This window comes from Ambystoma mexicanum, chromosome 12, assembly GCF_040938575.1.
Source record: "Ambystoma mexicanum isolate Mex_15411 chromosome 12, UKY_AmexF1_1, whole genome shotgun sequence".
Classification (NCBI taxonomy): domain Eukaryota; kingdom Metazoa; phylum Chordata; class Amphibia; order Caudata; family Ambystomatidae; genus Ambystoma; species Ambystoma mexicanum.
This window is the reverse complement of record NC_090936.1, coordinates 411,596,333-411,613,892: the sequence shown is the minus strand read 5'-3', so window position 1 is coordinate 411,613,892 and position 17,560 is coordinate 411,596,333. Positions and strand designations below refer to the sequence as shown.

Genomic DNA, 17,560 nt, shown 5'->3' with positions numbered 1-17,560 from the left:
AACTGTAGACCAATTTCTTAATATAGGCCGTGGAGGACGCAACGCTGCTGACCTGTCTTTTAAGAGAAAGAGTTAAGTCAAGATAGATCTCAAGATATTGCCTGCAGTCTTGACCCAAGGCCGTGTGGCATTCATGTACATTGATTTCTGAGCCTATGGCCCCTTTCACACCAATTCCCCTGTCACTGCTGTGTTTGTGATGAACTAATTGTTGGAAAGTAGCTGCTAATTTCAATTGCATTGCTGCAAAGATGTGTACAAAGTATACACTTGCGCCTCTGCTTCAGCAGGATCTTCAACTGGAGCCTGGCAACCATAACGGTGTTTCACATCTTAATGCAGCAGCAAAGATGAATATCTCTGCTTTTCAGTGAACACTGAATAGATCAGTTATTTCAGTGATGTTTTGAACTTTTAACCAAAATCTAGAATGCTTTATGTTCACTCAATTGATTAGTTTTGTACAGTGCATCCTTGCGATTACTGTGACCTGATGTTTGAATCTTGTCATGGATGGTTTAATTTATCCTTCTGTGGTGCGTAAATAGAGTACTATTGTGTTGGGTAATATTCCACCCGCCATGTACAGTTATGTAACAGCAAACCTGGGCTAACGAGCAGTGTACAAAACCATTTTTAGCCACATATGTTTCAGAACTAGCTCCATTCCATGTGACTGTTGTGATGTGTACAGCTTCTATTAAAACTCTTCTATTAACCTGAATAGTCCAGTAAATGACATCCATTGGTTCACGGACTGGAGGAATCTCACTTTATGGTACAGTAATCCAACTTCTAAAGCAAGTTTAAATCAAGATATTCACCTTTATTCTTTACAGGCACTGCAACATGCCTGTTATTGCTTGGTATGCGAATAATTGTGCAACTGTTAAAATATTAGGTTAATCTCTCATGACCACTTCAAGCATTGTTGCAATCAAAGCACTTTCTGTGAAATACATGTACACATTGAGATTCATTTAGCGTTTTAACTTTTATTAGTTGCTGTAGTTTGCTAGTTTTAACCAGGGCAGAGTAAGTAAAAATATGCCATGTAGAAAAAGCTTGTCAGTTCAGTCATCTGTAAATTACAAACTTTTCCTTTTCCCCCCCTCAGGCTAATCTGTGCTTCGTGGATATTGACAACCACTTTATCGAACTGCCAGAGGAATTCCCTCAGTTCCCCAATAAATTGGAGTTCATCCAAGAAATTTCGGAGGTTCTTCTGCAGTTTGGAATCCCACCGGAGGGTAATTTGCATTGCAGTGAGAGTGCAACAAAGCTGAAGGACCTAGCTTTGGATGACTTGGTGAACGACAAAAAAAATGGAAACATTCCCAGCAATAACATCACTATGTATGATTTACTCAAAGGGAATGAAACAATTGCTCGGCTGCAGGCCCTTACAAAGAGGACAGGAGTGACTATGGAGAAAATGTCCATAACCGCACAGTTGGCAGAAAAGGAAAAGGACTCTAGATTGCAGTGTCAGCAAAGGGAGCTGAGGGACTACAAACTAAATGTTCATCTCCGTGAGGTGTTTGCAAATCGTTTCACACAGATGTTTCAAGACTATGAAGCTTTTGTTATTCAGGGGGCTCAAGATATGGAATCATGGCTGACAAACCGAGAACAGATGCAGAACTTTGACAAAGTAAAAGGCATTTCCTAGCTTTCATATCCCCCCACTCTCCCTTTCCCTAATAGTGTTTGGATTGTATGAGTGCATCTCCTAGGTATGCCAATATTGGGGTGATGTTTGGTGATTGTAGCAACTTAGTTGATAAACTGGGAAGATCGCTGGTAAGTAATTATGTACTGAATTCAAACCCTGTATCAAATTCGTCAGCTGTGAATGCAGTTCAGCGTTAGCAGTCCCATCCTCTGGGAACAATTTGATCTGAGCCCTTTGCCACTGCCCATGACACCATGGTCTCAAATGCCTTTTTGATACTTTATTAGCAGAGGCATTTTGTTACTTTATGGTTATTCGGAGGTGGTCGCTTGACGTATTACCATTCATGATGGTCAATTTCCATTCTAGCTTCATTGGTGCTTCAGTTTGTTTTAGAATGTCAACCTTGTGACTTTACCAATGTTTAACCTTTAGTGTAATATGTATCTCAATTAATACAATACTTGATATGTTTGCTACAAGTAGGCTGCCTGAAAGGTACATTTTTGTTAGCTGATTCATTGGAATTGATTTTCATGGCTCCACAATGCAAATGCATGCATTTAAAATTGAAAAACAAAAATGCTTTCAAACACACCCTCTCGGGTAATAAGATTGAAAGGTCCAGCCTGCGTCTAGATATTATTAACATTTGTAATCAATTACTATATTTCGACTCCCTAAAACAATTCTAACACTGATGCACCTTTAATTCACACATTTTAAAACATGTATACAATACAAATCTTACAAAATGCCATTACACTAAAATGATAAAATATTGTAAAAATAATCAATAAATACTGCTACCACACAGCCAGCAATCTGCATAAACATTCACCTACACAAACAATAAAAAACCTTTCTAACATGGAGTGACTTCTCAATGAAATATTCTAATACGCAAGCAACTGCTTGATCTTGTAACATAAGGCAGTGAAGCAGGGATGGCTTAAATTAGATAAAACCCTCTACTTTTCAATATTACCCTTAATGTTTTATGGCAAGTAGAATTGTAAACTGGACAAAAAAAGAGTGAAAATGCCCACAACCTTTGCAGTTCATTTATACAAAACGGAACATAGAAAACAGAGCCTCACTCCCATGCCATTTGGCCACCAGCAAGTTAAATGGAAGGAGGTGTAATCTTAAGCATGCTAAATGAAAACGTTAGGCAATATTAAGACACCATTCCAGGTATACTTGTACGGTACCTGGTACTGAGATGCCCATTTGTGCTGTATTTGAGGGTTTTCTCATACGCTACATTCTCTTGTCTATCTATATATAGAGTATTTATGCCTTGGCCTTCTCCCTAAAAGAAATGTGCCTTAACCACTAATCCTATTAGCGTAGGTACATCCCATTATGTCCATTATTTCCCTTGATAATTTGGCATTTGATTTAGCCAGGTGGAAAGCCACATCAGTTCAGTGGCTGTAATGTAGAGGTCCTCAATATAGCCCAAACCTAGTTTTAATTGACTAGAGAAGGTTGGTGCAAAATGTATTTTCAATACATTGTAGTATATCTACTGACTCAATCGTCGCACCTTAAAGTCCAATGGCCAGCGGTTTTGTCTCATACACTTTTGTCATTATAGCCGCAGGATGAGTTCCTATACTTTTAGCAAAACTGAATATTCTCCCTATGACCTGGGTCATCCTAATGGCTTGGGTCATCCTATGTGTGCTTTACTATGACCGCCTACATAGTAACGTGCACCCAAGTAATCAAAACCATACTCTTTTTAGGGGAGACAACAGATACTCTGGATACCTTACCTGGCTTGCCCATCACCGTACCAGATCTTTTTCTGCATTTATTTTTTAGATTCCTACTGTTTATGTAGTGGACATATGCATCCAATAGTATCTGTAAGGCCTTGGGTATCCGTGCAAGTAGCACACAATCTATGAATGGGTCAGCCCTGTCTTTTATCCTAAAAAGGAAATCTACTCTTGATTCAGGGAAGACAATCAGTACAGCAAACAAATGGAGTTGCTCGTCCTGCCCTACTGTCACTCGGGTTGATACTAGCGTTTATACATTTCTTGAATACTTGACAATCTAGGGGCACACTCATTTTTTTTTCAATCATTTTTTCATAAACAAATCTCCAAACAATAGTGAATTATTAAACATTTATCCTTTAAATATTTGTTTTTATTCATCATTGTTCACATATATCAAAAATACTTTCAATATTTGGTCTTCGTGCAAAATACAGCAAAGTGCAAAACAGTACGTACATCAAGCCACAAAAAAGTGCAAATGCTTCAAAGTGCAATCTAAAGAACAATTTGGCCAAACTGACTCATCTAGGGAACATGGAAGGTACAAAGCTGGTTTTGGGTTGATTTGGTCGAATACATTTCATCATAGATTTCATTGACATTTGTTTTGTCAGGTTTATTTTGCCACATATATATGCGGTGGGAGACACCCCCACAACCTCCTCTTAAAACCCCTATATTAATTATTCCTCTAAACCCACCCTCCACATATATGTGCGGCAAAATGCAAAGCTGCTGTTAAATACCAAAATGAGTATTGCATGGTCACATGATCACATCGAAACAACCATTGCCTTTGGTCTTGCTTTACCTTCCGTGCATCATGGGAAAGTACATCATTGTACATTTGTGATATGCGAACCATGATGTGTAAAAACGAATGGTGAATTATGCTTTTGCATAATTCACTATCATTTGCAGATTAGTATATGAAAAATTGATTGATAATAGCATTGTGTGCCCCGAGATTAATTGTCAAGTATTGAAGGAATGTATAGACACTGGTGTCCACCTGAGTGACAGTAAGGCATGGCGATCTACTCTGTTTTCTGTGTGTGCAAGTAGCCCTACATTGTCGGCATATGCCAATAATGGTAGCCACTGAGCCTACATGTGGGACATATGGGGATGCGTTTATTCAAAATCGATTGTAGAGCATTAGTGTATGAATTAAATTGGTGCTAAGATGCTCCCTTATTGTAAACTCCTATATACATTGTCCTCCATAGTCACTGCACACTATGCACTCAGTTTTAGTATGTAGCAGTATTAATTTTGGCAGCTGCTCTGGAATGATCATTTGATAGAAATCGTCCACAAAAGATCTCTCACCCAGGTCGAAAGCCGTGGGCAAATCCATGAATGCTAAATTAATAGGCCCCTCGTTTTTGACGGTGTATTTGGAGGTCAGTGACTGATTTTCCATACGCAAGCCTTCTTTTAACCCAAGTTGGGCATCCCACATGATGGAAGAAATGACCCTGTCCACAAGTTGTTTTTTCACCACATGCCCAATATCTTTGAGGATCCATGTAGGAGAGAAATTGGACAATACGATTTTTGTTCAGATTTCTCCCTTATCCCAAAGTTCCTGGATTACACTAAACCATATAATACATGAAAAAGATTATACAGTTATCAGTCAATATTTGACCTATAAAGATCACATGTAGCAGAATCTGGACCAGAGGGACTTGTTTCATTCTTTTGCAGTAGTAGCTTTAATGTCGGCATGGAAAAATACCATTGAGCCTTTCTAAATCTTTGTGTGTCATCAGGGGTTACAAAAGGGCACTATTGACTCTTGTGTTCTTTGGAAAAACTAGGACTTTCATGGAATACCTAGTCTGGCACATGACCATTGTTCTCAATCAAGTGTTTCGTGAGCAGATTTGTTGCCTTGCCCGCCACCATCCAGAAACCCCTAGAGTCGTTGTTTCTCACCTACACTAATTCCTCCCAGGCAATGTCCTTCTTCCTTGTAAGAGTCCTTTTATACTCCATTTCTTGACTATGATCTGTGGGTATATCAAGGTGTCACCCTGAGGCCCCCTGTATTGGTTTCCTCACCTCCTTACATGCCCCATCAAACCCACATGCCCCCCTGTTTGTTTACCCCTTTAGCTGGGACCCTTTTGATCAGTTCTTGGGATATAGCCCTGATTAGGTTTTTGTTTACTAGAATTAAATGATTTGGATGGGGTTCTCCATCTACACACTTTAAAATTAGGGGTAAGGCTTCCTTCAGGCTGGATTCATGGCCGGATTGAGCAAATACCTTATCCCAGAAGATCCTTTTGCGACTAGATGAGAAACATTTCCAAATGGTAATCTGAGTTTTAAGGGACATGGTCACTATCCCAGCCCTTCATATCCACTATCCTATGGTAATGATGGGCAGGGATAACAAAAACATCTATTTTTTATTTTTTATTATTTGTATTTAATCATGAAAGATTTTTACAAAGTCTTTTGCTATTCTTAATTAGGGGTTCTTGCGAAGGTACTTGGAACACCACTTTCGTCTGCCGTTTTCTTTCAGAAAGTCCTTTTTGAGATCGTGTCAGAAGTTGGTCATTTTCGGTCAGACATTTGCTGAGTTTGCTCGCTTCAGAGCAATGTTCAAAAGTTTTGCTGCTGCCCTCGACCATCTTGCTGAGTTTCCAGCAATTAGCCGACACCAACCCGTATCTTCACTTATCACTGAGGGATGGGATAACGGTGGTGCCAAGTATGCCTCTCTTTCCTTGGACATTTCTGGACAAGTCATAAGGAGGTGTCTTACTTTTTCGGTTTGCTCTGTCTTTTCACATAGACGACATGTAGCTGTTAGATATTGTGATCTGATAACCAGGATTTCTCTTGTATGTAAGGTGTTTAGCCGGGCTCTCATGAAAATTCTTCTCAGGTCCTTCTCAGGAAATTTTTCACAATATCTCGGGGGTGTTTTTAGCTTGTTATGACCAGGCGGCAAATCTTTGAGTAATTTGTATGACAAGATCTTTTCGTTGGTCATGATTCTGTCTTGCTGCTCTATTTTTCCTTTCACTCTACCTGGATTTGTGATTAAGAGTTGTTCCGTACAGGCTATCTCTTCCAGTTTGTCTTTCAATTTCTTTACCCAGGCGTTAAGAGGTGTGCATCCCCCTCTTTTTATTTCTTCTGCTACAACCTGGAATATTGGGAGAGAGTCAGGCAGAAGGGTTTTCCTATAGAGTTGGAGCGCTGCCTGTTCAACTGTTGATGCAAGGGACACGAGGCCCAGGTCACGCCGGATCGCCGCCATAGGTGCTGACTTAGGAAGTCCCAGCACCGCTTTCCAGATCTCTTGTGGAAGGGTTAAGTTTGCGCCCAGTCCGTATGTTAAAACTGGAACGATTTTTGATTTGTAGAATTGCAGGGCTGGAGTCCATGAAAACATTCCAAATTTTTTATACAAGGCTTTTAGTTGTGCTGTCAGATTTCTTGTTTTTTCCCAAAGCGACTTTACGATGGTTTTTTCGTTCAAGGAGTGGTCTATCCAGATCCCAAGGTACTTTTATTCTTTCACCACTTCCAGTATGGTGTTTTCTAGGAACCAAACCGGAGGGACTTTACTATTGATTGTCGATTTAGTGAAAAGAAGGATTTTCGTTTTATGTTGATTTCCAAGTTGTTGTTTTTCATATAAATAGAAAGATTCGCTAATTGGCGTTGCAGCCCTATTTTGGTCTGGACCATCAGAATCAGGTCATCAGCATACCATAGCCTCGAAACTTTCGCTCGTTTCCTCCAAAGGTGGGACTAACTAATTTATTTTTCACTAAACTGAAAGTCTCCATTGAAGGCAATAAACAACGCTGGGGCCAAGGGACAGCCTTGCTTAACCCTGCGTTCCGTGGGAATTCTGTTTGAGTGATGACCTTGTTGACTCAAACGAACACTCATCGTGGTTTTTGTGTGTAGGGCCATAATTAGTTCCAGTATTGGTGGCGGGCATTTCCAAGTTCTTAGTTTGGACCAAAGTTTATCGCGATACACCATGTCAAAGGCCTTTGAAAGGTCCACTAAGGCCAGGTGGACTTTGGGAGCACCAGTTTTCACTTGTGCTTTTATGATGTTTAGCAATAGTATGTTAATTGCCGTGCCTGTGCCCTTTTGGAAACCTGTCTGGAAGATGTTAACCGCTGGAGAGTCTTTGGCCCATTTTTGGAAATGCGAAAGGAGCAGGGTCGCGAATATTTTTCCCAGAATATCTAGCAAGGCAATTGGCCTGTAGTTGGACGGGCTTTCTCTGCACCCTTGTTTAAAGATTGGAACCAGGACTACTGCTGTCCAAGATTCTGGGATCTGCTTCGCGATAATGATTGAAGGGTTCACTTATTAGTGCTGCCCATTCTTCTGGGTGTTTTTTGATGTCTGTTAGACCATCCGGTCCTGGTGCTCTCGAGGATTTCAGTTTTGCGATTGTTCTTAAGATGTCTTCCACATCAGTCAAGGGAATCCAAGGTTCCTCAAACAACTGTTTCGAGGGGATTGGGTCCTCCGACATATTCCATATCTATGACGGTAATCACCACAGCTGTGCTGCTTCAGAAAATGTTCGGCGTCCTGCGTCGATGTCGATACGCCGCCGCCCTCCGACGGCGCTGGATGTTATAAGTAGGACGCATGACGCCCGTAGCCTCAGTTCCGTTGTGGGTCCAAGATGTCGGTTACGCACTTGTACAACGCCTGCCTCTGGTACCTCGGGGAGGCCCATAACACGGATGACTGTGTCGACTGCCAGTCGCTCACGTCGAAAGCCTTGCGGGAGCGCAAGAAGAAGTTATCGGTAGGTAAGGTGTCCAAGCCCCGGAAGTCGAGGTCTGCGGGGCTTTCGACGGACGACTCGTGGGGCGACTCTCCGTGTCGTCGTCTGAAGTCCAGTGGGTCTCGGTCCCGGAGTCGGTCTCGCCACTCCTCTGCCTCTTCGAGGCACTCCCGGAAGCGCCGTAATCGGTCGCCTCCCCGTCCTCATCCAAGGACTCTGCCCGTTGGCAGGTCTCTTACCCCACCAAGCATGCAACACCGGAGGAATGGGTTTCCTTCGGGAAGAAAATGTTGGCGATTCTCGAATCGCAGGGCACTGGTCTGTCCGCGCCTCCGAGTGGGGTTGGTCGTGATCAGCCGAGGAACACCGCTCGCATGCCTTCGGGCTCGGATGGTCGTCATGATTCGCGGGAAAGGTCCCGCTCGGACAAGGGGAATCGTTCTCAGCATGCCTGGTCCAGGTCCCGGTCCCCGACGCGTTCGAGACCGTGTGAACCCGTGGTGTCTTCAAGGAAGACGTTGACGCCGAGGTCGTCGACAGACTTTCGAGGGCTTGCCTTCGAAGAAGTCGTCGACGCCACTGGCGTTCCGGCCGTTGAGGTACACGCTAGGGGCCCCGATCTCGAGGACTGTGTCGGCGCCGTTTCACTCGACGCCTTTTGAGGCTGTGTCGACGGGGGTACCCCGTGGCTCGGTGGAACCCCCTAGAAAGGCTCTGGCCAAGGTCAGCCAAGGCTTTGGTTCAAGTTCTGTGCCTTCTTACCACCATCTGGAGTTTATTTTAGAGGTGGATGAGGGTTCTGATGATGGCATGATGCCTGAAACGGTGCCAGATGAGATTCTCTCGGGCCATAGCCAGTTTGAGGACCTGAGGCAGTCCCTACATGATGCTAGTGGGCTCTCTCCGGAGGTGGTGTTTTGTAGGCCTGAGCTTGGCACTCATGCCGATTCTTCGTACTGGCGCCTTATGTCAAGGGTCACCGATTACTTAGGATGGTCTGCTCCCCCAGGGGAGTTTGTTCAGGATGACCTTACGGATGCCCTCGACATGGTCCACCAACTGACCCGGTACTGCCGTTTCATATGGCTCTACAGAGGAGCGTGGCGGCGGCTTGGACTGCTCCGGAGAGTCTCCCGACAGTGGGCAATCTTTGCCACTACCGCCCAGCTAGTAGTGACCCCTGCTACTTGACCAAGCACCCTACTCCGGAGAGTTTGGCAAAGCAGGCGTCGTACCCTACCATCCCTCCTGATGGGGTCGACAAGCGTTTTGACGGCTGGGCGAAGAAAGTGTTTTCTGCAGGGGGTATGGCGCTTCAGGCGGCCAACTCCATATGTGCCTTGTCTCATTTCACGCACGCTCTGTGGAACTGTTTCCTTGGCGGCTGAACATATTCCTGAAGGGGACGAACGGGATGGTTTCCTTGCCATGGTTCAGGATGGCAAGGATGCCATGTGTGAGGCCGTTCAGTCGGGTTTGGACATGGCAGATTACGTCAGCCGGTCCATGGCGGCGAGCACCGTGATACGCAGATTTGCGTGGTTGCGGAAGTCGGGGTTTGCTCCTGATGTGCAGGCCCGGCTCCTCAACATGCCCTTTGACGGAGAACGTCTTTTTGGCAGCAAGGCTGACGAGAGCCTTGAGAGGTTGCAGACCTCAAAAGCTGCAGCAAAGTCGTTGGACGCTGCAGTTCGACAACCTCTGCCTTTTCGTCCTAGGGGACAGCAATGGCGGGGAGGTTCCTTTCGTTATTACTCATCCTTTGGTAAAGCGAGAGGAGCTGCCAGTCAAAGGCGCTACCGTAGGAGTGCCAGAGGTGGAAAACAAGGTACTCGTGGTGCCAAGGCCGCTCGGGCTGTTGCCTCTTTGCCCTCAGGCAACGCCGCAGCCGCTTCAGCTCAGTCATGAGGCCATGTCCCATGGTTCGCTGGTTGGGGGGAAGGCTGGCCCAGCATCTTGCAGAGTGGCGCGCCATTACTTCAGATGTGTGGGTTCTGGAGATCATAACCCACGGCTACTGTCTTCCTTTCCGGCAGAGGCCTCAAGACAATCCACCGGGGAATCTCTCTTTGAAGAGTCTGGATCCGCTCCTTGCGCAGGAAATTTAATCCCTGCTGGAGAAAGGCGCCATAGAACTGGTGCCTGTAGCGGAGAGGAACAAGGGATGGTATTTCCCTCATTTTTTGATTTCCAAGAAAGACGGGGGATTGAGACCCATCATGGACTTGCGCGGTTTGAGCAAACTCCTCAGGAAGGACAAGTTCAAGATGGTTACTCTCTCTCAGGTCCTCCAAGCCCTTCAACTTCAGGAATGGTTGTTGTCTCTCGACCTCAAGGACACTTATTTTCATGTGCCGATCCATCCAAAGCACAAGAATTACCCGAGGTTCGCGGTTGGTGACTCGCACTTTCAGTTTTGGGTCCTGCCGTTCGGATTGACCTCCGCCCGAGGGTCTTCACCAAGCTCATGGTAGTGGTGGCAACGCACCTCAGGAAAGGAGGGATTCACTTCTACCCCTACCTGGACAATTGGTTGATCAGGGCGCGCTCTCCCGAGCAAGTCCTGGATCATCTGTAGGTTACCTGCCACTTCCTCCACAAGCTGGGCTTCTCCCTCAACTTAAAGAAGTCCCATTTGACACCTACTCAGAGGCTCAGTACATCGGAGCAGTGCTCGACACGTCCCTGGGGCAGTGTTTTCCTCCCCAGGTAAGGGCTCATCACATTCAGCAGATGGTGCACAAGTTTCAACTTGCCCAGACTCTCCCAGCGTTAGAGTTCTTGAGGCAGCTTGGCCTCATGGCATCCTGCATTCTTCTGGTGCCAGAGGCCAGGTTGCGGATGAGATCTTTGCAATGGGTGCTCAAGCTCCAGTGGTCAGTCCTCCGGCAAGATGTCGGACCCTGTTCAGGTGCCGTCTTCGGACGCCCAGGACCTTCTGTGGTGGGCCGACGAAGGCAATCTGATGAGGGGGGTTCCATTTTGGCTGCGCTGGCCGGAGGTGACGATCGTGACGGATGCATCCCTCACAGGATGGGGAGCTCATGCCAACGAGTTGACAGTCGGTGGTCATTGGTCTCTGTCGGAGTCCAGACTCCACATCAATCTGTTGGAGCTGAGGGCCGTCGGGCTAGCCCTGAAGGCTTTTCTGCCGATTGTGCGAGGAAAGAATGTCCTGATCCTGACAGACAACACGGTGGCCATGCACTACCTCAACAAAAAGGGGTGGGGCAGGGTCACTTCCTCTGTGCAGGGAGGCGATGCAGCTCTGGTTCTGGGCAATCCAGCAGGAAGTTTCGATCTCGGCAGTTCATCTGGCAGGAGACGAAAAAGAGACAGCAGACGTTCTGAGCAGGCAGAGCGCGATCTCTCACGAGTGGGAGTTGGCTCAGGAGATTCTCCTGGAGATCTTCGGCCTTTGGAGGACCCCTCAAGTGGATCTCTTCGCCCCCAGTGTCAACCGGAAGTGCGAGAGATTCTGTTCGTGGGAATTTCCTCCAAACGGAGCCTTAGGAGGCGTGTTCGTGGTGAAGTGGTCATTCCCACTGCTGTACGCGTTTCCTCCAGTCCCCGTCATCCCGCAAGTACTGCGGAGGTTCGGTTCCCGGATGATCCTCATTGCTCCGGCGTGGGCCCGGAGGACGTGGTACCCAGACCTTCTCGACTTGTCCATCTGCCCTCCACGTCGTCTTCTCTACCGAGACGATCTGCTCTCACGGGAGAGGGGTCAGGTTCTCCATCCAGAGGTCGGGTCTCTCATCCTTCACGCTTGGTTTCTGAAAGGTTGAGGTATAAGGATTGAGACCTTCCTGAAGACATGATGGTGACTGGAAAAGGTCGATGAAGTAAGAGACCCAGTTTTGTTCCGAGACGGCGTGTGGGCATGTCCTCTGCCAATTTGCGCTTTTTAATAAGTTCCAGAAGTCTCTTGTATTTCTGGAAGCGCAGGACTTCAACATGGCTTCAGCGTCATTTGGTAAAGTGTCACCACATGGTGTTTGATCCATGATTTGTAGAGATTTGCTCCCTTTCAATATGCGGCCCATGCTTCTTCTGTTTGATGACGGGTTGCAAAGTTTTTCAGGTTTCTTGTTTCACGGCGCTTAGTCACCACCATCCTATCGTAGGTGTGGTTATGTATGGACTGTTTGCCGTTTGTTCCTGAAAAACACACCCCGTGAGGTCACAGGGTGTGAAATCCGGTCTCTTGAAGGCCGTGCTTAATGTTGTTAACTCTGGGTCCGCACTTAGCCTATCCTTTATTGATCTTATGTTTTCTGCGGTAAGGTGAAGTCGGGTTTGGCGCTTGTTGGATTCCACAGCCGATGTATATAGCAGCCTTTCAGGTGTCTGGGCACCCCAAGACATTTGCAGCAGATTATGGTCACTTTCCAAGGTTTTCAGTACTTTGAAGGAGATGATGTAAGGGATTAAACCTTCAGTTACGAATATGTAATCAAGAGTGGCAGATGCTTCTTGCCTTTCCCACGTTGGAATCTGTGGTTGTCTTGTAGCGTTGCTACGTTATAGAGATTTCTTGATTTAATTAGTTTTGACCGCGCCAAGCCTCTTTAATCTGTCAATGGGTGAATCGATGGAGCTCTTTTAGGTGTAATGTGTTTTGCACTTTGCATTTAGATCTCCACAGATTATGATATTGTCAATGTTTAGATCCACGTTGATGGCATTGATGGCTTCGGCGACAGATTTGCAAAATTATTTGGTTGATGTTCTCTCGGGATTCCAGTACAGATTGACAATCGCCAGGTCCAAGGTAGTCCATGTGTCCGACTAGATTGCGGCGCTGCCATGAAGTTAGAGTACCAAGTATGCCGTAGGCTTCGATGATTTTGGTTTTTGATGTAATCCCTGAGCCTATCCGTGTAGCGGTTAGTAGGCCCGAGGACGGTCTTCCCATCAGCGACCTGGAAGCTGGAGAAAGTTCAATTGCAAATCCATCTAATGTCGGTTTGTCTGTCAGCCAAGTTTCCTGTCGACACACGATGTCAGTTTTCCAGATTAACATCACTGGGTCGGGTTAGATGTTTGTAGCCTCTCGTGTTCCATGATGCCATTACCAGTTCTTTTTTCTGAAGTTTTGGGGCAGTTTCCCCGCCCGACGTGAGTGGAACTTGAGGTCTTCTTGTTAGCTTCTATTTCTTTTGGCTTCGTCCAAACGTGTGGGCCAGCCACTTCCATGGTCCATCTGAAACTTACGTTCTTCTGAGACTTTTGGTTTCGGTTGTTTTCCTCCCATTTGTGTGTGGTAGAATTTCTTTCCGTTGAACTCTCCAGAGTTTTGTATTGTTTGTACTGTCTGGTGCTCCGGCCGGAACTTTCACATTTGTTGAAGACTCATGGTTAGCACCCTCTTTTCTCCTATATCGCTCGTCTGATCCATTTTTTGTGGTCTGGTGCCAGGCTCTTCGTCTCGGGGTATCTTGCCATCGGTTTTGATTGTGTAAGGCATCAGTTTTTGAGATGTAGTGGGTCCTGTCCGGGAACCCCTCTTTCGAAATTTCTTGATCTGGCTGTTTAGATTTGAGCTTAGGTAATGGGATGAGGTTGAATCCTAATTTGTGCAGGTCTTTTGTCACTTCTGTGCGGATTTCTAATAGAGCTTTGTTTCTTATATGGATGTATGCTTTTGCTCTTTGTTGCCTGTGGTATGGTTCCACCAATTCGAAATCGTTGGTAGTCAGGTGTTGTAGCTTGCTGATCTTAGCCAGGATTTTTAGAACCGTTTTTCTATTTAGTACCATATATCTTTCTTTTGATGAGATTTGCTCAAGTTTGAAAATAGTGGTTTCTGGTAATTTTTCTTCAGACTTTTTAAGTCCTTGTGTCTTCCTGGGTTAGTCTGTGTATCTGTTTAGCTTCTGGGTGTCTGGTTGGTACTCTCTTCTGTTTCCTGCTGTGCACGTCCGACTACCTATTTGTGAATGAGGGCTCACTTGCTGATTTCTTCGCCTATCTGTAGAAACCCCCCACGGCCTTGCCCGGCCGGTTCTTCCGGGAAGGGGGAGTCCCGTCACCTCCTTCTGCTTCATCGATGTAGCAGGGCGATGTGCTTGTGGTTAGGACTGCTGATGGTAGTTTGTGGGTTGACTGGGGTGTTCTTAGTGTTACTAAAGAATCTTCTGAGTTGTCATGATGTTGAGACAAATTCATTAAGTCACTGTTTTCCTGAAATTCTTCAATCGTTTTTGGTGACTGGGCCAGGTCATAATGACCTACTGTGGTGGATAAAGCAGGTCGTATACATTCAGCCGTCCTTGTTTTTTCTTCTTTTTTTCCAATACCTGGGACCAACAGCAGTTGGGGCGACTTTTCCCTAATTTGGCTTGATGAATTGGTCCGAACTAATTTTTTTTGTTGATTTCGTTTTTTTGGTGACTGAATCTGCTGTGATTTCTGCTCTGTTCGTTCTTTTGAAGGCCTAGATTCTGGTGTAGCAGCCAGTTGATGTGATGTTATTTTTGAGAAGATAGGGGCCAGGTCCTTCTGTATTTTCCCTTCAGTGGTTTGAGTCGCTCTTGAAAGTGATGGTACGATGGCTTCAATGACGTGGTGCCTTTCCTTAAGCTGTTCTTCCAGTTTGGCAATTTTTGTCTCCATTAGCGCCTGTGTTTTGCTAGTTTTTGAGTCCAGGGCTGTTATAAATCCTTCAATGAAAGTCAATTTAGTGATCTTTGTAGCTGACATTGCAGTGTTGTCTTTCAGGGCCTCGTTAATGGACTCGTAGAGTTTTGCTAAAGGGTTTAGAGCTATTGTAATTGTTGACATTATTGATAACAGGTTTGCTTGTTTACTTGGAGGAGCAGCGGCTGATAATTCGCTTAGGCGTCTACTTTTGGCCGGCATGTAAACACCTTTGTCGCCGGAATGTAGGGGGGGTTTTGTCTTGGATTCTTCTATCTGAGAGTGTCGATGGCTCTTGAGAGCGAACTTAATCCTCTGTTTGCAGTGCCTGGTAGGTGCGGAGTGATTCTTGAGTATGTGCTCTTGTCCATGTGTGTCGATCTTCTGTCTGCCCAGCTACTGTTTTTGAGCGTGCCCGGTCACATGACGGTGTAGTTGGAACTAGTGGGCTTGCTACCCCCTGAGTACCATCAGTGTTTATTCTACTTCATTTCTATTTGCGGGTCCAATAGATCTTTGGAGACTTTGACGAAATGATAGAATGCGTTAGTTTCTAACTGGTGCCTCTAGACTGGTGTCATGAGTTTCTTCACTGTTCGAAGCCTTTTGCACTGGTGATTTAGGCTTTGGGTCCAGCCTGGGGATGGGGAGATTGGTTTTGCGCAATTTGTTTGCCGGGGAGGGGTCTTGGACGGCCTCCAAGATCTCTGCGTTGGAGACCTCGGAGTCTTGGTCCAATTTTCTTTTGTACTGTTTTAGAAAATATTCTTTCAGGGAGGACGATATCAAAGGGGTTGGAAAGCACTTTGCGCCCCCTTGTATTTTGGGGCCGACTTTTCGCAGTTTTTTTGTAAAGGTTTTATTAGGTGCTATCTTTATTTTCGTTGTTCCTTTTGAATTTGTTGCCTTTGGTATGAGGTCAGATGCCTCATCATGTAAGTGGGGGTCACTTTGCGCACTTGATGGGTCGGCCCCTTGCTTCGAATTTAGATCTTTAGCATGGTCGGCGTGTGTAGGAGTTTGTTTTGTGATTCTGATTGGTGATCTCTTCCGATGTTGGTGTGGAGTCTAAGAGTTTAGTTTTTTCAGTGAAGCTTGTTTCCAAAGCTTCATCCTCAAAGCTCCGCAGTTCATATATTTTTGACTGGTCATCTTGATCAGATGTTAAAGAGTCGCTTGAGCCAGTTCTTGTGACTAGATCTATTGTAGTGGTTAGTGCCTGATTTCCCAATGGTGAAGTTGTACTTCTATGGATCATGGCCGTAATTGAGACCCTAGGCCGAGGGAAGACCTGAGCCTGGACATCCCCGGCTCCATTCACCTCCCTGTTACAAATAGTAAGAAGGTTTTGTGTCCGTTTACAATGTAGGCTTTCTTCTGTTGCAGGAAGCGAGTTCTCACCCCCCAGCCGTTCAGGACTCTGCTGAAGCCGTCTTCCCACAGCTTCAGGCGAGGGGCCACTCGTCGATACGGTAGAACAGAGGGGGGTTTGAAGTTCTGTTTGCAGGCTCCCTCGCGACCCTGACTTGTTAGATGGGGTTATTGTCGCTTTGCCTGGGGGTACCGTGACCTTGATCCTGGCTGGTGGCTCCTCCAGGACCGGCGGGTCCGCCCCTCGTGCTGTTTCTTTTTCTTGGTCAGGGCTTTCTCCTGATGTAATGCGTGGCGAGCGCTCTGACGGTGGTTTGTTCAGTAACAATATCGTTACGGGTTTAGTCAGTGCCTTGTTCTTCGAAAGCTCAGGTACTACCGGTGTCAGTCCCGATTTGCGGTCATGCCGAGGCGGGATCGCGGGAGTCGTTGGTGGTAGGGGGCTCTCCCTTCCTCCACTCCCACTCTTTCGGCTTCGCTAGACGGTTTGCTGCTTCGCAAGCAACGTTTCTCATGGTTAACCTCAGTTAGAATAGGCGGAGCCATGTTTGTAAAAGGTCGGTCCGGCTGTCCAAAGTACAGCGAATACAGACAGCGCTGGGTCCGGGTAGAGAACCGGGTAAAGAGCGTGTCACCTGTCCACAAGGAGCAGAGGCAGAGTACAGGCGGAGTACAGGCGGCACGGAGATAGAAAGTTCACCACAGCCCCGTAAAGCCTGTCAGCCGGCCAGCGTGGATCTCCAGACCAGCAGCCGCTCACATCCACACAGCCGCTCCTAGTCCACTCCGCTACTCGCTCGTCGCTCGCTCGAAGGTTTCCGGTTTAGAGAAAGGAACCTTCCAACATCTATTAGTGAACTCGCCTGTTGGCCTCTAAATGTCCATTTGCTATGTAGGTGAGTGTGCACCATAGATACATGGGAGCTGAGTTGTGCTACATTGTTGTAGAATTCTGCCAGAAAGATGTACGATGTGCAGGGTACTCTGTGCCTTACCACAAGGATGGAGGCAGGAAAACTCTGGATACACTAGATCAGGTTTGATTTCGTTTTTTTTTTGCCTTTCTTTCTCATTTGTCACTAAAAAGCACAGAAGTGTATGGTGCATTTGTGTTGTCATCCATCAGTACCGATTTATAATTGCAGTATGTGTGTGTTTTCTTTTATTCCACAACTGTATTTCTGCAAACACTTACGTCCTAGCTGTTGTGACCAGATACAGTTTAAGGGGAGGAAAAGGAAAATTAGTGTTGGTAGGGAACATGTTTATTCAAATAAATGAATA

General features: G+C 45.9%; 1 protein-coding gene across 6 annotated transcripts in view; it reads left to right on the top strand.

Annotated features, from left to right (window-relative positions):
- DENND5B (DENN domain containing 5B) overlaps positions 1 to 17,560 on the top strand; it is a 1,683,961-nt gene that overhangs the window by 621,021 nt on the left and 1,045,380 nt on the right. For all 6 annotated transcript variants that reach the window (XM_069628551.1, XM_069628550.1, XM_069628552.1 and 3 more), the window contains one exon: positions 1,118 to 1,654. In XM_069628551.1, the coding sequence (XP_069484652.1) occupies positions 1,118 to 1,654 (537 nt within the window). The remainder of the gene's footprint in view (positions 1 to 1,117; positions 1,655 to 17,560) is intronic.